General features: G+C 41.0%; 1 protein-coding gene across 2 annotated transcripts in view; it reads left to right on the forward strand.

Annotated features, from left to right (window-relative positions):
* GALK2 (galactokinase 2) overlaps nucleotides 1–24,825 on the forward strand; it is a 143,901-nt gene that overhangs the window by 94,718 nt on the left and 24,358 nt on the right. For both annotated transcript variants that reach the window (XM_019664627.1, XM_019664636.1), the window contains exons 6-8: nucleotides 2,924–3,022; nucleotides 5,870–6,022; nucleotides 16,082–16,292. In XM_019664627.1, the coding sequence (XP_019520172.1) occupies nucleotides 2,924–3,022; nucleotides 5,870–6,022; nucleotides 16,082–16,292 (463 nt within the window). The remainder of the gene's footprint in view (nucleotides 1–2,923; nucleotides 3,023–5,869; nucleotides 6,023–16,081; nucleotides 16,293–24,825) is intronic.

The following is a 24,825-nucleotide window of genomic DNA, read 5'->3' on the forward strand; positions in this document are numbered from 1 at the left end:
GCTGGGGGAAAGCAGTAGTTCATTATCTAATGCCCCCCCGCTCTTCTTTACTTTCTCCCTGAGAGTCCTGATTGGTTTACAGTCAGATTTCCTGCAGTTAGAACCTCCGGGGTGGGACAGCACTCAACACTCTGTATGAAGACCCCTGTCTCAGGGAGTGCGATGTTCCTCTGACCACGGGAAGGAACGTGCAGTTCCAGGATACACTTGCCAAACCACAGCGATTGCAGGCCTGCCGCCCATCCATTATTATCATCATTATTTAATGTTTTTCAAAGGTCAGAGCCAAAATAAATGGCCTGCCAGCCAAGGGAGCGACACCAGCCTTTACCACAGTGTTGGAGGCCCCTGTGGTATTTAGTAGCAGTGACTTGGGTCATATTCTTGTCTGATTCTGTTCATCTGGCCAGGCTTCTGCCTCCTGCTGTCTTCCCACAACTTTTTTTTTTTTTTTTGGCAATTCCCTCTCCCCTCCCCGACCCATTCCAATAATAATTACCTTGGTATGTGTTTGCTGCTTTTTCTTTCTTTCTTTTTTTAGAATTTAAACAGGGAAAGGGATTGAGTTAATTGTGCTAATGAAATAAAAGTATGCAGGGAAGGCTTTTTGGGGCTCCTGAATTTTGGGTTCCTGGTCTATCCCCAAAACTCTACTCCCCTTGGGGATAGGGAATAGTATTGTGGTCAAAAGCCTAGAGCCAAGACCCTGAGTTCAAATCCTGCCTCTGACACTTGCTAGCTGAATGATCTTGAGCCGTTTACCTAACCTTTCTATGCTTCAGTTTATTATCAAATGCATTTAATAATGAAAACCTCCCTCATGGATTTGAAATTTGATAGTACGTGAAAAGTGCTTAGAACTGTCTGATTCAATGAGTTAGCTGCTAATATTACTATAATTAGGCTGCAGAAATCATACTAAAATATGAGCCTTATATTGAGATCACCTGGAGGGTTGTGGTTTTTGGGAGGGAGGTGTTTGGGATTATATTTGAAGATGGATCATGGGAAAGCCCCTCCAACCCCCCATCAAGCTTCAAGCCATTCAGCAAGGTGGATTTTTTTTTTAAACCTTGGATAAAATGAAATGAAGTTGTGATGACTCAATAATGTCCGCACCTTAGGGCTCCCAGTCAACTCCATCGTTCAGTTTAAAAAGAGAGATGTTAGAAAAGACAGTCTGGGGAATATAATCAATAATGTTGTAAGTATTTTTTAGGGGACCAGATGGACTCATGTCTTGTTAAGGAGACCACTGCATAGACAGTGTAGAGGCCTGACCACCGCATTGTATTTCTGAAGCTGATGTTGAATAATATTGTATGTCAACTATAATTATATATACATATAGTCACGGGACGTGGAGTAGAGAGTGGGAATGGAGTCAATGGAATTGTAATAGATAAGCATGATATCGGGGGTGGGAGGGCAGTAGATGGGGAGAGGGGTTGTTTCTGTGCGAAGGGTGAAAAGGGTAACTATTGCATTGTTCTGTACACCTGAAACAAACAAACAAACAAATAAATAAATTTCAAAGCCAAAAAAAAATAATAAAAATAAAAGGAGGGATGTTCAGTTCAGGAAGGCATGGTTTTTGCTCCATCTGCTTACCAGGGCCCAATGTCCAGGCACAGCCTCTGTTTCCCGAGGCAGGGGAACAAGGTAGCCTGGTGCGCTGTGGAGCCACACCTATCTGGCTTTGAATCTTAGGCTAGTTTATTGTCTTTTTTGACCCTCAATTTCCTGCTCTATGAAGTGGCAATTATAATTCTGACATTTCATGGCTGTTTTAGAGACTAAATAAGATAGCACTTATAAAAGACCCTGCATAGTGTCTGGCCTTAGGAGACATTTGACATTTGTTAGCTTCCTTCCCTTTCTTCTGGTTCTTTCCTGTCTGCTTAATTTATTAAGAAAGCCTCAGTGTAGGAAATTATTTAGAAGAGTGCTTTCAAATTTAATGTGCATACAAATCCCCTGAGGGCTCTGGTTAAGCTATTTAGCAGGTCTGGGGTGGGGCCTGAGTCTGCTCTTCAAATCAGTCTTCAGGTGAAACCAATCAGTGTCTGAGGCCCTCACTTAGAGTCACACAGAATATACTGTATTCTTTATTCCTTTTGCATCTCATGAATACCTGTTAGGTTCCTGTTAGTAGATAGCCAATATTCGTGTGCTGGGTATTGAATGGCAAATAGGATTTATGCGAGAGAAGGATTTAACGTGTGAGATGGTCAGGGAGACAAATCTAATTGGAAAAAGAGTGGTCGATAATAGGATTTCATATTGCAAATTGTTGCACATTTTTGGAAGTCTTTGAAATGCCACGTTAAGGAGTCTGAACTTACTTCATTAATCAATAGGAAGCCATTGAACATTCTTATACATTTTGACATTTTCAGTTTGGATTAGAAATGCGTTCGTATTCTGGGCCTCCTCATCTTGGTTGGAGGAAGATGTATTTGGTGAGATGATGCTCGTTCTGAGTATTACATTTAATGGAAATGATTTGTCTGTGGGGAGATCGTGGAACAGTCCACAGTCTGGAGACAAAGGGAGCTGAGGCAGAAATGAAGGAGTGCCCATGTGAGGTTTTTGGTGATACCAGTCTAGAAAGGGAAGGAGCAAATAGAAAGATGGGAGATACATCTTGCCCTGTGGAGCCTTTTATGGATAGCAAATACACGGTGTGCACAGTCAATATCTCACTCCATCCCATAGCAGGCATTCATTGATCTTGGTATGTTTCCTATTGAGCTCGATGGTGGTCTTTGACTTTTTGTTAACACAGTGCTCCAGGCACTTACTATCAATTGGTCCCAGTTGGCACTAGAATTCAAACCTATCTGTCATGTCTGGAGTAAAACATGAATGAGAAATAGACTATGACTGTACTCACAATGCAAATCAATTTTTACTTTTGTAGGTGGAACTTGCAGAAATCTGCGCCAAGAGCGAGCGTTACATCGGCACTGAAGGAGGAGGGATGGACCAGTCCATAGCATTTCTTGCAGAAGAAGGAACCGTAGGTGGCATTGTGCTATTTGGAAATATCAACTAGGGAAAGTTCACACAGACAGGAAGGCTATGAGATCCCCAGTGTGCATGGTTTTGGGTTGCTTATTTTGGATTGTCGAGGCTCTTCTGTCTCAAAAGTTTGCCGACCCCTGGTCTATACAATAGAGCCTATTACACTCATCCATATGTTTCTTGCAGCATTATTTACACAAGCCAAGATATGAAGGCAACCTGGGTGTGTGTCCCTGAATGGATGAATGGATAAAGAAGAGGTGGTACATATACATATACAATGGAATATTACTCAGCCATAAAAAAGGAAATCTTGCCATGTGACAATATGGATGGACCTAGAGGGTACTGTGCTGACTATAAGTCAGACAGCAAAAGACAAATGTCATATGACTTCAATTATAAGTGGAATCTAAAGAACAAAATAAACAAACAAATGAAACAAACGAATTCATAGATACAGAGAACATTTTGATGGTTGCCAGATGGGAGGGGGTTGGGGGTGAATGAAAAGGGGAAGGGATTAAGAAGTACAAATTGGTTGTTATGCAGTAGTCATGGGGATGTAGGGTGTAGCATAAGAAATATAGTCAAGGGGCCGGCCGAGTGGCACGTTGCTTAGGAGTTGGCTTGGGCCGCCAGCTCTGAGCAGCAGGGCCACGGTTCGGATCCCACATGTGGGCCAGTGACACTGTGCCCTCTACAGCTAAGATGGTAAACAACAGCTTGACCTGGAGCTGGGCTGTCATGAGTCACCAGCGACGGCATAGGTTGCAGTGGGGCTGGCCGGCAGCTGGTGTGTGCTTTCATGAGCTGCTGTGAGCACCCGTCTAATGGCCAGTGAACCACTGCCTCAGCCAGGAAGAGTGCAATGATAATACCAACATGGGCCAGTGAAGTGACGCCCTCCACAACTAGACTGAAGAACCAAAGGACAGCAACTTGTCTGTTCTCCTTCCCTGATTCCCCAACGCTGTTCCCCTCCCCCAATTCACCAATAAAATCTTAAAAAAGAAAAAAAAGAAATATAGTCAATAATATTGTAATAACTATGTATGGTGTCAGATGGGTACTAGATCTATTGGGGTGATAGATGGGAGGCAGAGTGAAAATATGAAGAGATTAAGAAATACAAATCGGTAGTTACAAAATAGTCATGGGGATGTAAAGTATAGGGAGTATAATCAATAATATGGTATTAACTATGTATAGTGCCAGGTGGTACTAGTCAGGGGATCACTTCCTAAATTATATAAATGTCTAACCACTATGCATACACTTAAAACTAATATAAAATAATATTGAATGTCAATTCTAATTGAAAAATTTTAAAGGGGGGAAGATCAATAATATTGTGATAGCGTGGTATAGTGTCAGATGGTTGTTGGACTTATCGTGGTGATCACTTCTTTAGCATAGGGAATATAATCAATAATATGGTAATGATTCTGTATAGTGCCAGGTGGGTACTGCTGAATAACCGTGATGTACACCTGAAACTACTATAATATCTTATGTTAGCTATATTTGAATAAAAATCTAAAAAAATACAAAAAAAAATCACCTTTCCCTTAAGCTTACAGAATTACTCCTCAAGTCTATTTTTCTCTTGTGTCTATTTTTTTTCCTTCTAATCCATTGTTAGGATGAGGTTTCTCAGCTCCCTAGTTATTGGACCTCCTTTCCTGCTCTTGTCCCGAATCACTTCATCTCATGGCATTTTCATAATCTCTTGTTGGTTTTAAACCCAAAGGCTCGTTTTCTTACCACATATATTCACAACCCCTCTTTTTATAATTTACTCTTTGGTATCATTTTTCTCTGTCAACATTTTTGGGGCTTCAGTGGTGGGGAAAAAAATGTTGACAATAAGCCAGAAATGAATTCCTTAGCTGGATACCACTTCCCCTTGGCTATCAACTCCCTTAGGCAGAGCAGAGGTTTGAGTTGTTGGCCATAAACTGCCCATTTCCAAAGTAGAAACAGACATTTCTTTACAATCTTTTCTTAGTTTTTCATCAGATTCCTACAGGCTTGGCTATTTCCTCAGAATACCTGGATTTCTTCTTACTAAGAATATTTGTTGTTGATCCCCCTAAGCCAAAGACATGAGGCGTGAGGAAATCTGGTTTAATGCTAGGCAAATACTCTGGGTGTTTTGGATGAGACCTGACAAGCAGCCATGATGGCAAGAATCCTGATATTAATGTAAGTTAGATGTAGAGACTGAACAAAGTCCAAATTCTTTGGGCTTGCAAAAGCACTTCATAATCTGACCCCTGCTTAGCTCTCCTGCCTACCCTTTCACCACTCTCACCTCTCAAACTCTAAGCTTCAGGTGAATTTTAATACCCAAAGCTCTAGTAACACTTCCTAGTGTTTTTTGCTTCTGAACTTGCATAAACTCTTCCCTCTTCTTGACATCCTATTTAGGTAAAGAAACCCTCTGCCTGCCCTACACTTGCTCACCTTTTAAGACTCAGTTTAGATTTCCCCTTTTTCAAAGCGGCCTACACGATGCTATCTCTGATCAGGTGCTTCAAGTATGTGTCTGTACAGCACCTTGTGCTTCGATACCATCGTAACACAACCTGGAAAAGTGTCTACTTGACTGCCTTTCTCATTAGATTGTAAGCCTACGAGGGCAAAAACAGAGTCTGTCTTGTTCACTGTTCTACCTTCAGTGCCTAGAACAGTGACTGGAAGTCAGCAAATACTATTTGATTGAATGAATGATTGCATTTTTGGGAAAAATTTTACTAAGATAAATAAATGAATAGATGATTAAACATTTTCTGAATTCTAATACAGCATACCTCGCCTGTCATTTTTTTTCCAATAGGCCAAGTTGATAGAATTCAGTCCTCTGAAAGCAACTGATGTGAAACTCCCAAGTGAAGCAGTGTTTGTGATTGCCAACAGTTGTGTGGAAATGAAAAAGGCTGCGACTTCCCATTTCAACATCAGGGTGATGGAGTGTCGGCTGGCTGCAAAGGTATGGACTTGGCAAACTTGCAAAACTTGAAGTAGGCTTTCTCTTGTTCTTTTTCTGTATTACATTGTTTCTTTACCTAAAATTTAGGGAAACTTCCTGACTGCAGCATTCTAACTGAAAGTCTTTGGTTGCAGAACAACCCGATTCCAAACTCAGGAGATAAATAAACCTATAGGTATTCCCTGCTATTGGGAGGCTATATGAACTTCACAGTTTAGTCTTCTAGGGTAGCACTGGGGAGAAGAGGACAGCTTATATATGTGAAGCACAGGCCATGGAGTAGGTCTGTGGGTGGAGAAAATTAATTGGAGGTGATAGACGGTAAGCGTCTTCAACTGATCTTGTTCCTCAACAAAAGATGGCAATCTCAACCCTTGGTCCTTTCAGATGCACCACTTTTTTTTGTTTTGTTTTGTTTTTTGTTAGCTGAGCCATCCTGCCACCTGTTGGCAGCTCAGCAGCTGCTCAGCTCGGGCTGGGCTCGAACCGCTGTTGCTCAGAGCTCAAATTCTTGAGCGAGCTCTTAACCAACTGAGCCACTTGCCTGGCCCTTTAGATGCACTACTTTTGTACTGGGCTGTCACTGGTCACTCTAGAAGTACAGGCTTGGTGTAACCCCTATGCCCAGAAGACCTCTACAAGTCTACTAGGGAAACAAACCAGAAGGGAGTCTTGCCAGTTCCTTGTCCCACAGTTCAGAAGACCCTTGCCAGTCAAGCCTTAAATCACGCTTAGGAAGTATTTATTGAATACCTGTTGTACACTTAGCAGCATGAAGATATGCAGAAGGATACAGAACATAAGAATAGAGAGAGTAGAGAGTTAAAGTTAGAGGGATATGAAATAGGACATGGTTAGTGTGTATCAGGTGGCATGTAACCAGGTGGTCGAAAAAGTGACACAAAAATTAAATGTTATGCAGGATCCAGAAAGGCACACGACATGACTAGAAAGTTGGAGAGAACTGAGGCTGGGAGCTGGGGAGTGGAACCTGGGTCAGGAGCGCCGATGTAGTTTTTCCCAATCATTCTTCAAATAGCAGCTAGAATGATGGTTTAGAAATTTAAATCTGATCAGGTAATTTCCCTGCATAACGCCTTTCAAAAGCTTTCCGTTTCACTGGAATAAAGTAAAAAGTGCTTATCACCACCTGGAGAACCCTGCACGGTCCAATGCCTGACACTCATCCTCTTCCTCTCTTAGCGTCCGCCCTCCATTGCACTCTAGCTGTGATTCTCATTCTCACCTTAGGGACTTTGCACATGCCCAGAACACTCTTTCCCTCTTTCTAAGCCTCAATCTAAATGTCTCTCAGGGAAGCCTTCCTTGACTTCCTTACTCCCAGATTAAGGTAGGGCTCCCTTCGTATTTCCCTTCTCAGTTATGGTACTATCACAATTGTTTAATGTCTGTCTCTTTCTGATTTGATTTTACCTGAGAACCAAGACTGTGTCCATCTTATAGCCCTAATGCCTGGCATAGTGCTTAGGTTGAAGTAGGCGTAGGGTAGACATTTGTTGAATAAATGAATGCCTACTCTCTGTGTTACCTGCCTTGTCATATTTATTTTGCTCAATTGCACAATTTTATACTAGTGCATATTGTACGCCCAGCACTGGACTAGCTACAATGGAGACATGTAGGGTGCAGTTCTCCCTTCACACCTTACTCCCACCCCCCTGAAGCTGTGAAGGGAGAGTAGAGATACAATGAGCCAGAAAAATAAGAGCTTTTTTTTCTGAAAAATCTTGGGGTTAAACATTTAAAAAAAAATCATGATTTAAATGTTCTATATTTGTTTTTGTTTTTAAAGATTTTATTGGGGAATTGGGGTAGGGGGACAGCGTTCGGGAATCGGGGAAGGGGAACAGACAAGTTGCTGTCCTTTTTGTTCTTCAGTCTAGTTGTGGAGGACGTCGCTTTACTGGCCCATGTTGGTATTACCATTGCGTTCTTCCCGGCTGAGGCAGTCGCTCGCCGGCCATTGGATGGCCGCTCATGGCGGCTCATGGCAGCAGGGGCTACAGCTTACACTGTCGCTGGTGACTCATGGCAGCCCAGCTCCAGGTCGAGCTGTTGTTCACCATGGTAGCTGTAGAGGGTGCAGCATTATTGGCCCTCATGTGGGATCCGAACCGGGCCCTGCTACTCAGAGCTGACGTCCCAAGCCAACTCCTAACCAATGTGCCACTCGGCCGGACCAAATGTTTTATATTTGGAGTTTACTCATTCAGATAATTTTAAAAAATTATGTAACAGAAATGTTTTCATGTTAAACCCTTCACAGTATTTAATCAGTACATATATGAGAGGAAGTAGTACAGTAAACTTTTCAATATCAAGGATTCGGTGAACTTTTTTTTTTCTTTAGGACAAGCTTCCTCTTTCAGGAGATGGAAGAAATTAGTGTCTTATTTATTTGAGGGCTTATTCTTGTTGACTTTTTATTCTGAGATCGATGAGTAAGTGTTGCCTTCCTGAGGAGACCTCAAACATACACAACATTGTTATCCAAGTTTTATCACGAAATCAGATATCCTCTACGAGATCCATACATGAGCCAAAACAAGTATGAGACATGTGACATGGCTTCACGTTGGGACTTCTCTCTCCCAAAGGGGCAAAAAGAAAGTGAGGCATCCCGTTGTGATGCTGAATTTCTATAGTGCAAGTTGTCAGGATGGGGGGGGATGTCTTTTGAAAGTTAACTGTAAAAAGGACATCTCTTTTGAAAGCAATCACTGAAAACCTTAATTCACTGCAGATCCTCCTGTTTCTGAGGATGCCTTCTGAGTTTAACAGTATAATTCTCCATGTGTTTTAGAGGTACTTTGGTTAGCAAAATTGGCATCTGAATTTGGCGTTTTGCCACATACTCCTCACAACTGGTATAGATAAAGCACATTGTTTTAAATACTCTGAATTTCTCTTTAAAATATGGAAGAAAGAAGAGTGACTTTATTAAGATGGAGAATGTTTTCTAAATCAAGTTGCTGCAAATCACTAGAATCCAAGGTTATGTACAAAAGGGAAGTAAAGATAAAACTGCCACTATGGGCTACACACACAGATCTTGATGTTAAACTTATGCTTTTCCCCAGGAATACAAGCTGGAATTCTGCTAAGCATATTTTCCTTACAATATGGCTTCACTTTTCCATTTCCAGTAACATGTGAATGAATATAATATATATTTTTTGAAATGGCCTCATTAAATCAGGAAGTAAATTCCCATGTAAAAAGGTAAAGAAGCGTGTCTTAATCTGGACAAACTGTCTATTTTCAGACAATAAAAATAAAGTGTCAGCGGAGAAATGACTAATCAGGATAGTTTTGAAAATGAGACCGATTAACAATTGTCACCCCAATAAACTTTAATTAAAAAAAAAAAAGAAAGAAAATGAGACTGATTAGATAGAGCTCCACATGGCAAAATTGTAATGAATAACATTCGTTTTTCCTCTCCTCCTATCTCTCCAGCATTCCTTTTTGAAAATGAGTACCTTTTGTATCTTCTTAGTACAGGGAAGTACACTAAATCAATGAAGATGATTCTTCTTTGTTTTGCTTTAATGTTGATACTTTCTTCTATTTTTAAAAATTTTATTTAAGTATATTTGATATACAATATTATAGTAGTTTTAGGTGTACAATATAGCGATTTGACATTTTTATATCTTGCAATGTGATCACCCCACTACTTCTAGTAATCATGTGTCACTGTGCAAATTTGTCACAGTATGATTGACTATATTCCCTTTCACCTTTTTGACTCACTGTCCTCCCCCTCCCTCCTGGTAACCATCTCTTTGGTCTGCCTTCTATTCTTAAGTCTCCTTTCTTTCCCTCTCTCTTTCTCTCCCTCGCCCTCTTCTCTTTCCAGCAGCTTCCAAAAACTAATTGATGTAGATTCATTAAAAGTTAGAGTTTTGCAGAGCCATTTGAACTAAAATTAAAAACATTTCAAAGCAAACTCAATGGAGATTTATAATTATTACTTGCGTAAATGATACTTTTAAGTGAAGCACATTTTTATGTTCTTAAATTAACAAAGTGGCCAGAAATTGTTAATGAGCACAAAATTTTTCATATTTTACATGTAGTCAATGGCTTAAACTTTTCCAGAAATGTTTTATGTCCATAAAAGAGAGTATCCCTTAATTATATTGAGGGATAAAATGTGTGATGCCGGTAATAAATATTATGGGAAATCAAAAAAGGAAGAGAAATTTTATTGTTGCTTTTTGCATACCCTGAGCTCCCTGTGGCAACATGTGACGTAATGAAGGAGAGAGTTTCATGTGGTCCTTTGACACTTCAAGGAAAATTCACAGCGTGATTCCTTACAGAGCCTGTTTGGTCAGCCGCCATCACACACCCAGTTTTTTAGCTCCTGCCACTTAGTGGTCAATATAGAACTTATTCTCTGTCTGGTGATAGGATGTGAGGAGAAAGAGGCATAATATTCTCAGGGCTTTGGCGGTTTCCATGAATTTGAGTGGAGAAAAACCAAATACCCAAGAATGTGGCCAATTTCACTCAGCCTGTTGATTCAGTCGAGTGTGCTCTGCCAAGACTCTAGTGTGGAGTAGTCCCAGAACGGTGAGTCCAAGCTGCAGGGCAGAGGATGCACATATTGGGGAATAGGGTTGATGTGTTTAGTGGAACTGGATTGTTGCAGGGCCTTCAGTGCTGTGGTTCTGGAAGGAACACCCAGGCTTGATTCTGGAAGCAGTGGCTACTAATGTTGTTAGCAAGGTATTTTAGAAATATTAATCTCACAGCCAGAACTTTTTTGCCTTGGTTGAAGACAAGGAGGTCTTCAAGTACCATTGAAGATGGGATAAAAAGGGAGAGATAGGAGACAAGTTATGACTGGACGTACTAAAGGGTCAGGTATAAGGCTCTCTATGACCAGGTTTCTGTGTTCCTTTTGGCATAAACCATTACTTTGAGGAAATTTCCCCTGACCAGTGTCCCCACTTCCATTGTGTTAAATGTCCTTTAATATGCTCTTACCACAGCCAGTATTTTTTCTGTTATAGCAGCTTATCATACCTGGTTTGAGTTCTTCACTGTGGAATTATTATTTAAATCTGTCTCATCAGGGAGACTGAGCTCCATGAGGCGAAGAGCCATTGTGTGCCTTATTCACTGCTGCCCGCCTCGGGCCTGGGAAGTAGTAGGTGCTCAGTGAGGCTCACTGCCCGCAGGCGTGCATGCCTGAAGGCAGAGGCATGGTGACAGATGGCTACCAGAATTAGTGGGGTGATCACATTGTAAGGTATAGAAATGTCACATCACTGTATTGTACACCTGAAACTAATATAACTAATATTATATACCAAGTATACTTAAATAAAATTTAAAAAAATGGAAGAAACTATCAACGTTAAAGCAAAACAAATGATGGGTGGAAAGCAGAGTGCTGCCACTGATAGGTTTGGAGAAGATACGATGGGAGGTGACTGGAAAGTGAGAGGTGATGAGATGTCCCCATGGAATTTTCTAGTACATAGTTAGAAATTTGAGCTTGGCGTGTATCTCTTGGCTAGGGCTATAGCCTTCAGATGTATTTGTTTTGAGATAGTAGTTGAAACCAAGAGCTAAGTTCAGTTTGCTGAGGGAAAGAATGTAGCAAGAGAAGATCAGAAGGCCAGGGGTTGAACTTGGGAGATGGCTTCAGCTAAATAATGAAAGGAGAAAAGGGAGTCCTGGATGGAAATGGTATAAGGACCAGTGAGGTGAGTGGGAAACCAGGAAAATTCAATGAAACAGGGAATATGAGGGAGGTAGATAATGAAGGGTGCCAGAAGCTACTGATTCATTAAGGACTAAAAGGACTGAGAAAAATCCAGTGGATTTGGAAGTGATTTTAGAGGTAAGGACAGACCTTTGGGACGCCATATTCAATAGTTAGAGTGGCTACCGAGGGCCTGGAAGTGATACCTATGGGCCACTGGTTTCAGTTGTTGGACTGTGAAAGAGAGGGAGAAATGAAGAATAGTAGCTTTAGGAGTAAGGAATTTTAAGACAGGAAACGTGTGTATATGTTTAAAGGAATATGAAAAGGTATCAGGTGGTAGAGAAGTCTTGTAGCTAAGAGAGGCAGGCGAATGTGGGGAAGGAAGGAAATTTGAGCACCACAGATTGCCTCTTCTGGGCCGGGCAAGGTGTTAGGTGTTCCTATTTTATTTAATCTTTCACAGTTGCTTGTGAAGTAGCCATTAAGGGTCTTACTTTACATATTGGGAATTTCCAGCCAGGTAGGTTGTGACTTGTTTTAAGTAAGTATCGGAGTCCAGCTCTGCCTTCGCCCCTGCTCTTTTCTGTAGGAGTCAGGCGTGAATGAGATCCAAAAGCAGGATGCTTGGGGATGCCTGAGGGGCTGTGCTGAGGGTGCAGTCAGGAGATCCGCTATGCGCAGTTGTACAGGTTTCTTCAGTGGCCTGCAGGCTAATATGGAAAACATGGACGGTGGGGATAGCTAGCACTGGGGCAGCTCAACATGGTGAATGATGGTTATGAGTCCAGAACATGGATATGCACGTCACTGGGGAACGGCTCTATGTAGTTGGAAAGGGGGATGGGGAGATAAGCAAACAAAAGAAGTATACGCAATAAAAACAGCTATGTACGGTCCCATTTATTTCAAACTATATGTTTGTAAAGTATGCATAAAGGAATGTATTAATAGGATGGCTATCAAAACCTGGTTTTGGCAGTTATCTCATTGGGATGAGTACAGATCATTTATTATACTTTGTATTTTTTTTTTGTACTTCAATCTTTGTGTTTCTTGCAGTTTTTTAAAAAAAGCATGTGTGATTTATATAACCAGAAACAACAACACAGCTGCTTTCGTTGTGTGGAAAACAGCTTGTTGAATGAATTGTTTTTAGAGGGAACTCAGAGAGGGATTAGAAATTTTACCCTGGTGAGGAGCTGATTTGGTACTTTTCCCATTGATTTGTTTACACTGCTAAATGCAAATGAGAACGTCAAAGAGGTGCATCTGACAGGCAGGCCTCAGAGTTAGGGCCCTTATTTTAGCGCTCTTATACTATACGCTCTACTGGAAAGCCCCAGTGACTCTCAGACTGAAGGAGTTTTCTAACTGCAGGAGAGTGCCTACTTTATACATGGGGCAACCTGGAAGGGCTAGTGAGCTAATTAACACCCTTGGGAGCAGCCTCAACTAATGATGGGCGAGAGTTAGCAGGTAAATATTACCCCAGCTTTCTTGCACATGGGTACGAAGCATCTGAGGTTTATACATACAGGTCTTAGCGGGCCCAGCAGGCCCAGCCTCACCTGTCCACACCAGTGCATCTTGTACTGGCTTCTCTTCTCACTTTTCACTCCTCTACCAGTGTTTCATGGTGTCACCTGACCCCACAAATTCTTGTCTCAGGGTCTGCTTCCAAGAGAAACCAACTTAAGACAGGGTCCTAGCACTATTTATCTGCCTCTTTCCATGACCATGGACAAGGTGCTTGTTACCTGCTTTCTTGTCCACAGAGCACAGAACAGGTTTAGGAACCTCCTGGAAGTGGTATTGGATAGGAACACTTAATGTTTGTAGTGCTAAAAAGAAAATGGTGAATGTTGACACAGAGCTACTTTCTCTAATTTTCCTACCCTGCTGCTGAGTGAGGAACTTGTGACGAAATGTCCCATAGCCGTGACTCATAGCACTGCTTCGCAAATATGAAGCAGGCCTGTCACCAGGCCCTTAAGTGGCAAATTCCCTCATGAGCTCTGTTTTTGAGCAACAGCGATCTTACCCACCCACTTCCCTCATCTGCAAGTCATCTTTCTGTTTCCTGAGCCAAATTTCAAAGGGCTTAAGCAGCTTTCCTATTCCACTCCCATAATGTAGTGCACAGACTCAGTGGTTCATGGCTGTGCAGCTGTTGTTGAGGGCATGTAGTAGATTTCATTCTTAGTTGAAATACACACCAAATTGGCTGTGTGGACCCTCCCGCTGAGGGCTAAGCGGACCCAACAGCAAACTGGGATATTGTTCAAGTGAATGTTCACCTCTGTACGGTATAGTGCCTCTGTCTGTGGAAGAAAAACACATAGGGAGGCTGCCTTTGAAAACAACCTTGTAGGTAGCAGACATCCCTTGCAAGCTTTCTCCCTACACATCCCAATTTCCTGAGATGAAGTGTCTGAGGCAGTGTAACTTGTTTACGTGAGGCCAGGGATGGGAACTTGGAGATCATTGTTGACTGAAAGGTTCTTTTTCTTTTTTGAAGAAGGAACCCATCTATCACAATGTCTTTACATCACTAGAATGTTTACTTCTAACACAAATCTTAGTTTATGCTTAGAAAGCAATTTCTAAGACTGAGTGGTGATTTGGATAAGGTGAGGAAGATGACATAGATATCAGCCATACCTCATTGAGAACGTGGCCTTGGGGAAGCAAGAAAGAATTGTAGGACCTGGGTTCAATTTCCAACTCTGTCTCTTTGGGCAAGTCACTTACCCTCCTCTCTTATATAGAGTAATAATACCTATCTCACAGAGTTATCACAGATTAAAAGAAATGAAAAAGCACATTTGAAATCATATAATCATATAATCATACAAGCTTCATTGCTTATCTCCGCTGGATTTGGATCTTATTTCGAGAAAGCATCTAGGTGATTATTAACTTCAGCTCTTTTTCTGTATAAAATAAATATATTGTATGTTTTTCTTTTTCTTTATATATGTCTTTATATAAATTTTCTCAAATTTTTATCTTTGGAATACATTGGAATATAGACTATGAATGAATAAGTTAAATGAATTAATGAATGGGTCAATCTGTGGCGGTATCAAATCCAATACCGCTAATAAACACTAAGTGTGCTAAGCAAACAAGGTCAGAAGAAAGGTTTTAGTGTGTTTGCTTTAAAAATGGCACCATGTTCTGTGAAATAATTGAACAGAAAAATATAATTCATTTGCCTCTTTTCCCAGTTCTGCCTTAAAATCATTAAGTCCTTTCAAACATATGAGCCAGAGGTTTAAAAAGAGGATAATGAATATAAGGACTTCTTTTATTAACATTCTTCAGAAGTGAGTGGCTCTAACCAGAGTACAATGGTCTTTTGGTAAACCTTGCTTCCTGTTGAAAAGAAAGAAAATCAAATCATCAGCATAATAGGAGTAAATCAGATGCACATTTCCTTGAAGACTAATTTCCCCTTCTTTTGCTTGCTTCTTGTTGCTGTTTGTACTGTCTGCACCTGCTGTCCTCACACCCAGGGACTGAATTTTATAGACCTCAGGGTGAGAGGTATCTTTACTGGTTTGATTGTCACCTGCTCTGAAGGGCTCAGTCAGTGGTTTGGGGGAAAATGAGGGAAACATCTTCTGGATTGGGGTTCCCATGAGTGGACCTGGTAAACAAAGGTTTGGCTTGTACTTAACCCTCTCCAACAGATTGAGGGGCCGCCTCAGGATGCAACTGGAAGCCAAACTCTTTTCTTAAGGGTGGAGAAACATACAGCTCTACCACTACCAGCAACCTAATAAAATGGTTTTTCATAAGGTCACCAATGAGGTTTTCATTTAAAATCTGAGACTTTACTCCAACTGCCCAGTTACTTAAAATTCATTAGCCATTTCAAAGAGCATGTAGTAAACAGGAAGTACTCTAATGAAATTGGGCATACAGTGTCCACCTCAGGACCTAGGTCATGTGAGATTTGAGTAGTTTTTGGTAGAGTGGGTGTATTAGGGATGAACTGAATAGGGATAAAAGAACAAAATTATTCAAAGAAATAGCCCTGAGCGAAAGTGGTAACAGGCAAAAAATCAGTGGAAGATTAGTTTTTTGTGTTTTTTTTTTTTTAAGAAAAATACTTAACTAGTCTGTGTGTGTCACATAAGCACATTTAATTCCAAACATCTGAACCCAGTGTGCATTTTCAAGCAATGGGAAATGTGGATAGGTTGAATGGAAAAACAAAAAAGCTTAAAGTTAAACTTGACTAATTAAAATACTACACATTAATTTCTGAAATAAAAACTGACCATTATCTTGGTTTCAACTTGCAGCTCCTGGCTAAGCACAAACACTTGCAATGGGATAAAGTTCTGCGGCTGGAGGAGGTTCAGGCCAACCTAGGGGTCAGTCTGGAAGAAATGCTGTTGATCACAGAGGATGCTCTTCACCCTGAACCCTATAGCCCCGAGGAGGTCTGCAGGTGTCTGGAAATTAGCCTGCAGGAACTCCGGACCCAAATCCTGAGTCCAAACACTCAAGACGGTGAGTCTGCTGGAGAAAGTAAGGGCATGGGTAGTTCTCCCACTCCCAGCTGAAAAGCTTCCAACTTCTGCATCGATCTTACTGATTTTAAAGCATACTTGAGGGACTTTGGAGAATGTGTGTGTTTTGGCAAACTTAATTATATAGATTCTTGGCTTCATTAAATTCATTTATTCATTCGTCAACAAACATTGCCTGGTCTCCCATACACCAGGTATTCTGGCTAGGAAAAGGTGAATAATATATGGTTCCTGCCCTCAAGATGTTTAGGATTGAATACGCTTCTCTTTTTGCATCTTTTTTGCCCCTACCCATTTTTTCTAGTTATTATAGTCCTCACATAAAAAGGTCGAGATTTGAGCCGTGCTCATCACTGTTGTGGAACAACACTCTAGAAACCAGGAAGTCTTCACTGCTTTAGCTGAAACTTGTGTCCCGCTTTAGTGTGGAAAGGTTTTCTATTTGCCTGCTGCTTTCAAGTAATTTTGTTTTTATACTGATAACATTAGATACCTGAGATAAAGGCCAGGTAAAGGTCTGAGGTACAGCATGGAGCCTTGGAGTGGCTTTTCTTCTTAAAAGTAAAGGTCGTCTATTTGTGGGAATTCAATGCTGGGGCCAGGGACATCTAGCTAAGATGCAATAGCCTCTTGAGGTAGAGTCGAGAGGGCAGGAGCTTAGCACAGAGAGCAGCCTCGGGGCCCCATTTCTGCCCCATTCAGTTCAGCTCTAAAGTTAGTTATTGAGTGCCTACAGTGGATTTGCCTGCCAAGTAATGTCTTAAAGGCTGCAACTACTCACAGCTTTAGGATAAGATAAGGGAATCATTTGAGGGCAGGGAGAAAGTTTTGGTTTCCAACACTGTTAGATTTAATTTAATTTGATGAATGTTTATTGCGTTTCTAGAACTGGGATGAGCAAACTGGCCTACAGGCCTAATGAGACTTGCCGCCTGTTTTTGTAAAATAAACTTTTGCTGGAACGTAGCCATAATTGGCTATGGCTGCTTTTGCACTGCAATCGCACAGTTGAGTAGTTGTGACAGAGACTGCATAGCCCACAAAACCTAAAATATTTACTATCCCACCCTTTGCAGAAAAAGCTTGCGGACCTCCACACCAGAAAGGCAGTAGACTATAGGGTAGCCAGACTGCCTGGATAAGGATCTGGGGCTCCTGCCCTTACTTGATCTGTGACTGTTATCTTAGTTTTACTGTGAAATAGGCATAGTAGGAACACCTCCCTTAGAGGAGTAATCTGTGTAATGCGCTAAAAACAATGCTTGGGAGTGGAGCTGCTCACAAATGTCAGCCACTTTTGTTATGTCTCCTTCCCTCTCCTCGTCTACCTCCTCTAGGCCCTGACACTGAGCATTGGGGACACAGACATAAACACAACAGGCTTCCATCCTCAAGGAGTTTACACAGTAGTGTTAGAAACAGATAAAGAAAAAGCTGATCCAGCATAGAGTAATGATTGTGGTGATGGAGGTGTGCTTGGATCTAGACAGCCCAGAAAAGACAGAAGTCAGAGCTGGTTTTACTAAGGAGATAGCAACCAGACAAAAGTTAGAGAGTAAGTAGGAATTTCCTTGGTAGACAAGCAGTCAGAAAGACTTCCAGGCAGACAAAACAGCAGGTACAGAGGCAGGGAGGAGCGAGAGGTGATTACATGTCCAGAGAACTACAGATGAGTGTTTCTTGAAAATAATGTACATAGTGTTGAATGATATAACAGGCTGAGTTTGTAGCTAAGCCCGATCACCAATGGCCTTGTTAAATACTTTGTGTGAATTACATAGTTAATGAAATATTTACTGAATGAAAAATTTGGATAGGGCATTGGATAGTGAGAGCTTCCAGGGAATAGCCTTTATCCTTTGATTGAAGACATTGCCCAGTTTCTTTAATTTAGTAAATATATGTATTGACTTCATTGGGCTGGGTATTATGCTGGATGCTGGGATACAAAGATAAGCAGGACGTGATCTCTACCTTGTAGTGACCTAGTGTCTAATGGAGGAGTGTGCCAAAGAACAATCACAGTAAATAATACCTTCTTTTTAGATTTTTATTGGGGAATTGGGGGGATGGGAACAGTGCTGGGGAATTGGGGGAAGGGGAACAGACAAGTTGCAATCTTTTTGTTCTTCAGTCTAGTTGTGGAGGACGTTGCTTCACTGGCCAAAGTTGGCACCATCATTGCACTCTTCCGGGTGAGGCAGATCAGTCGCTGGCTTCTGGACGGCCGCTCACCATGGCTGCTGGCCGCTCACGCTGGCTGCTGGCTACATACGGTAGCCCATGGCAACCCACTGCCACAGGGGCTGCAGCCTACGCTGTCGCCAGCGACTCACGGGCAGCCCAGCTCCATGTTGAGCTGCTGTTCAGCATCTTAGTTGTAGAGGGCAGTGTCACTGGCCCTCATATGTGGGATCCGAACTGGGGCCCTCTTGCGTCTCAAGCCAGTTCTTAACCATCGCGCCACTCAGCCGGCCCAATAATACCTTCTTTAATAAAGGTATTTATTGAGAGTCTTGAGAGTTCAGAGAAGAGAGTGACTAAATGCCAGGAGAATGTGGCTTGAATTTGAGCTGAATCTTAAAAGAAAATTGTGGACTTCCCAGGCTGAGAGGGGTGAGAGGCCTTTCCAGGCAGAGAGTAGAGCCTGAGTTTAGATGTAGAGACACAAGGAGTGGAGAATTTGACAACATGTGCCCAGAGGTATTGTGTGTAGAATGAGTTGGATGCCAAAAAGGGATGCCAATTAAGGGGCTATTGTTCTACTCTCCATCGCATAAGAGCCTAAAATGGGGAATTTTACAATGGGTACTTTCTCATGACTGTAAAGGAGAGTTTAGTTGGAATTAAAGATTGTCTGTCTCTAGGAAGGGAGGGAAAGAAAGAATGGAAAGAAGAAAAGAAACAGAAGGTAAGGATGGCTAAAGTATGGATGCTGAGAAAGGGAATTATAGCATGGGAAATGATTTTGGGAGCAAGATGATGAGTTTATGTAGAACATGAGAAGATCCAAACTATATTAATTAGATTTGGAAGTTTTTGGAAAAGAAGCAAAGAAGCCTTAATAGACATTGAGGATATTCAGTGTCAAATGATCGTCTTAAAGCAGTCTTTTCATGGTGTCACTTCTTAGTTAGTTCAAACAAAATCCTTTAGAGCTGCACCATTACCTTATTGCCTAAACTCCATATCATGGATATTAAGTTTTTTTCTCATTTGGCCTTAGCTCTGTTTTGTCTTGACTCCCTTTTGGGCCTATACATGCCCATGTGGACAGTGTTGTCTTGGCTGAACCATTCCACCTACTAACTGCATCTTGGTCTTGCCCCTGAGCCTTTAATTCTAAATATCATTGCCCTTTTCTGACTAGAACTTTCTTCTTTTCTGAAATGCAGTTCCCACCTATCTTAAAAACTCAATGTAATTTTTATCTTTTCCTTATCCTTCTCAATCCATAGCCTTTTCTCTTTCTCTGTATCCATGTTCTGTTTCCTCTGCATCTGCCTGTCTTTCCTCCCCCTCTTTTTTTAAAGCATATTTTTGAATAAGTTAATTTTCCAGAAAAATCTTGGAAAACACAAAAGATCATTTGCTAATCATAGTATATGCATTGCTCTTTATGTATATATTTTTTCCCCTGAAGAATAATGATTACATTGTTTTTGTAAAAATGATACATGCTTAATTTTTCCTCTTTATTTAGAATAACTTCCCTACTGACCCACTAGCATTACTTTCTATAATTTATTTATGTTTTATTTGTGCTCAATAAATCTGTGTTGAATGAATGAATACATTTTGTAATTCTGTCAGCCTCACAGGGTTCCCGCTTTTGCTTTTGGAATAAATAAATTAAAAAACCCCCAAAGAACTATGAACATAAATTAGTCCATAGAATTCTAGATTAATGTCACTTGATTTACTCTCTGGATCCAGCCATCTAACCTCAGCCACATTTCTAGCTGAATTCTCTTGGCACTCAGCTTTAACTTTAGGGATCAAAATCTTTTTATATCTTTGCCTCGTTTTTTTCTGAGTTTGTGCTTTGGTTGGTCTAAGACCTTAAGCGAATGTTCTCTTCACCCTTTAGAAGATGTGACTCTTACTGAATGTGGCACTGTACTTAGATTCTGTGACTGGAGGCAAGGATGACATATGCCCCAGCAGAAGACTCTGGAGGGAGCCACCACCCCTTTATTCCAGGTGCATACACTTTAACATACTTAGTTTTGACTTGAACTAATGTTCCCATTATGGAAATCCATGCCTTTCTCAAAGGGATGTGGAATTCAATGTTCTTTTAATACTAAAATTCCTTTCTTTCTCTACCTGGATATGAGTGTGAGTTGGGAGATGTTGATCTTGAGGTAACAGTTTAGGAAGAAATGTTTATAATCAAACGGTGGCTTGCACCTCTGCTAAACCAGCCAGACCTCCAAAGGCCCATGCACAATTATTTTCTCTTTCCAGATTTCTAAAAATTAGATTTAGAAATGCTCAGAGGCCATTAAAATTAAACAGGAATACACACACAAGGTCAAATCCTCAAATCCTTTAGATGTTGTTTAGAATAATTTGAGTATCATGTGTCAGGCCCTGCCCACAGACAGTAATTAATTGCAGGCTGATTTGGGAGGGGTGTTTCCTGAGGTGTGACCAAGAGAAAAAGATGGAACTGTGGTCAAGAGCCTGGAGAGACGGGCACATGTATGTAGCATAGGCGGTAAGTCAGGAACACTCCCTGGAACATAAACAGAGGAGTCCCTGAAGAACTAGATGGAAAGTGAGGTAGAGAATGGGTCAGGTGGTTTGGGCGCTCATTTAAGAAAGGGGAAGTTTATTGGGAGCATTCTTTTTGGGAGTGCCCAGCTGTGCTCCGTGCGGGGTGGCCCCTGCTTAGATGCATTGTGCTGCGCTGGACACAAGTCTCATTGCTTAGATTTCTTTTTTTTTTTTTCCCTCCACCTCCCCTCATTGCTTGGATTTCTAACTTTGCCTGTGACCACATGTTGACAAAGTGCTGGCCAGCTGCTGACTAACTTGTTTGGATCCTGCGATCTCCAAAGTCACGAGTGATAATCACGGCTTTTGAGCAAGCACAGGGCACTGGCATAGAGTGCTCTTTAGGAGGACATCTTATCCTCCAAAAAGCGTAGGAAGAAAAACCCCCCAAACCTGTGATTTGCTTTATGGTTTCCACATTACTCTTTACCCATATCACCTGAGTTTATTCTCACAACTCTGGGGCACATGGTTATTCTCATTTTACAGATGAGAGAACTGAGGTCAGAGAGCTACATGTTGCTATAAGAGGTAGTGAGTCTAGAAGCAGATCCCAATTCCTAGTCTCCTGATTTAAGCTAATACTCTTTCTGCCATTACTTTTTATCTCAGTGTATTAATAAGCTAACCTTCGCAATCCTGTACCAAGAAAGGAAGATAATATTGAATTTTGACTTCACTTGGCTCTGGTTTTTCCTTAAAATTAAAGAAAGGTGATGAAGATAGGTTACTTGGTGGTTAAAGAGTTTCCGTTTGGCTATTCCCCATCTGGTCCTTTGACCTTGGAAGATGTAAAACTGTGTGGCACCCAGGAGCTTGTTTAATTTAAGGAGCAAACTCAACCTGGCTAGAATGTGCATGAGTCGTTGTGTTACGCTCAGGAGAACTGTGAGACGTGCTATGGAATTTTCTCATTTGCTAAAAGTATGGTCCTCATAGATTACCTCAGTTAAGTTTTAGAAGAGTAGTTTGTTTTTTATCTAATGGAAAATTACAAAGGCACTTTATGATATAAAAGGAGTCAGTTGGTCAGTAATGTCAATTTCTACTTAAGTGTTCCCAGATAATAAAGAAGTTGATTTGAAAATAGCTTGCGAGCTATCAGGCACAAAATTCTGTGATCTCAACACATTCAGTTGTTGTTTGTATAAGAATTTTGAAAAAAAAGTTTTTCATAAAGCATCTAGAGGAAACTATCAACCTTTCTAGAGTTTACAAATATTGGTGCAGAAATCCTTATAATCTGTGTGGTGACCTCTAATAAGGCCAACTAAAAATGAGCTCTTCAGTTTTGTCTGTTGTTTTCATTTTTATAAGGTAATAGATTCTTATGAAACAAAATGTGGAAGAATACATCAAATAATTATTTTCGTTATACACAAAAAATGTTTAAAGTTGTTTTGGAAGTCAAGTGTGGGGGAAATTTGCTTTCACTTAGTTCTTTTTCCTTCTCCTCTCTGCCTGGTTCTCTCCTTTTTGCTCCTCAACTACTGTTAACTGTCTGGCCACAGAGAGAAGAATCATGCCAGGAGAAAAGGTTCTTTACTTTCTAGGAAAAAAATGGGCTGAGCTGTCACTTAGAGATGATGCTTCCTTCCTAGGTTTTCCTTTTCCTCTTTCCAGAGGTGTGCGTTATGTACTCCTATTCATCTATTCACCTTCCCTCTTCAAATATTGAAGGAACTAAAAAGGAATGTGAACATACCTTTTAACTACGATGTTGAAGATATGACATCTTAAAACTCTCAAATTCTGTAGGGACAACCCAGTGCTGGCATGTTTGAATCATACCAGTGATGATGTGCTGTGTGCTGGTTGATGCCTGAGCCACTAATGGGGAGGTTGGAGCTCAGAATCTCCCAATTATCCCACAAGGCTAATAATGGTAGCCTTGTTTCTGGCTCCTGAGGCCATTCTAGAGCCACAAAAGCAGGAGAACTCTGAAATTTCCATCCATTTGAGTGAGAGTTTTATAAGAGCTAAAATGAAACAAATTCTGAAGGCACATTTGGAGGAGTAGCTGATCCCTGCAGTAGTCTTCAATACACCGCCATCTTGAGCCAGGCCCAGAATGAACCTATGAGCTTGACCACTTCTTCATATTCTGTGTCTTCAAACCCTGAGTTTCCCAAGTTACTCTAATTAATGTGATTTGGGAAGGGCTGGCAGGCAGTAGAGGATGTGGTAGAGGGTTAGACCAGTGAGACTAGACGTTTGTCTCTGTCAGACACTCTGGCCCTCTTTCTCAAAGGAGAGAGTTTTCCTCTCTCTAGGAAGGTCATCCTTGTGTATTGAGCTTTCAGCTTCAGGGAGGCCATACCTGCTGCAGGGGAGGAGGAAGGGGACATCTACCTTGGTGACAACAGCAGCCTCGTAGACTCCAGTGAAAACAAGCTGGAAATAACTTACCCAGCCTCACATGAGATTCACTTACAGCAGTTACTATGGCATTTCCCAGAAATTAATCCTGAAAGAGCCTCAGCAGCTAAATGTGAACAATGAGGCCCTGTCTTCCCACAACATTTGTATCCTTGAAAAAGGGCCCTGGTTTTGTGCATCTCTGTATTTCTGCAGCACCTAGCAAATGTTTGCTAAATGAATAAATGAGTTAAGTTAATGTTCTTCTATTCACATGGAAAAGTAATGGTTAGGAGGCCAATTCAAGAATTTAAAGCACTCAAAGTCTAGCTAAGGAGTAGTTCAACCTAGCCTTTAAAACAATCTGTTCATGTACATTATTAATAATAATGACACCAACAAGTAACATTGACCATTAGGTACCAAACACTGTTCTAAGTACTTTTTACAACATTTGCCATACTTGTTTATTAATAGGGTCCTCATGTTTAGAGTACCTGCATGAAATAGTCCTATTCAGGGCTGTAAACTGTGTCACCAATACATTCTGACATTCAAATATTGATGCATTCACCACCCCCTCTCCTAACCCTCTCACACTCTCTGAATTTAGTTACACTTTTAAAATATAGCAGTGAAACTCCCAAAGTTAACTCCTAGGGAATGAAGAATTTCTTGGTAGGTGTTGTTTTGTGTGTTCATTTGAAATTCTGTTTAAAAGAGAAAAGCAAATGCATTTGGCCATTACAATGCTGATTAGGTTTGTGTTCATTGACATAACTGTTAATGAATAATGCTGAGTATTCCTTTTCTATTCTGTAAACAAAGAATGATACCAAGGTTTTCCAGCCAACAGAACATTCTGTCTTGCATCTCAAAGTTTTTGACAGTGGTCTTTGAAATCACATATGGACTTTTCCTTAAAACATTTCAAATCTATATAAGTGAAATATAGCACAGATTATATAGATTTAATTTAGGGGAACGTAAAGGATAAAGATTGGCTTCGGATGGTTTTTCTGCTAGGAACATCCCTTATGGTAGGTTCCAATATTTTGCTATTTTACAGATGAGGAAACTGAGACCCAGAGCAATTAGGCAACTTGCCTAAGGTCACACAGCTAAAAGCAGCAGAGTTTGGATTCCGGCCCATGCAGTCTGACCCCAGAGCCCTCCCTCCACAGTCTTAATGTCCCCATGTGTAAGGGACTGTATTAGTCAGGGTTCTGTCAGAGAAAGGGATTCACTATATAAATTTGACCCCGTGCAATCGTGTAAGCAGTTTAAAAAGTCCACAAAAGGCTATATCTTTGCATCTGGTGCTGGAGCCTGAAGTCAACAGGAAAGACAGTCAGGAAGGGATGACAGATGCG

This window comes from Hipposideros armiger, unplaced genomic scaffold (genome assembly GCF_001890085.2).
Source record: "Hipposideros armiger isolate ML-2016 unplaced genomic scaffold, ASM189008v1 scaffold_12, whole genome shotgun sequence".
In the NCBI taxonomy this organism is placed as follows: domain Eukaryota; kingdom Metazoa; phylum Chordata; class Mammalia; order Chiroptera; family Hipposideridae; genus Hipposideros; species Hipposideros armiger.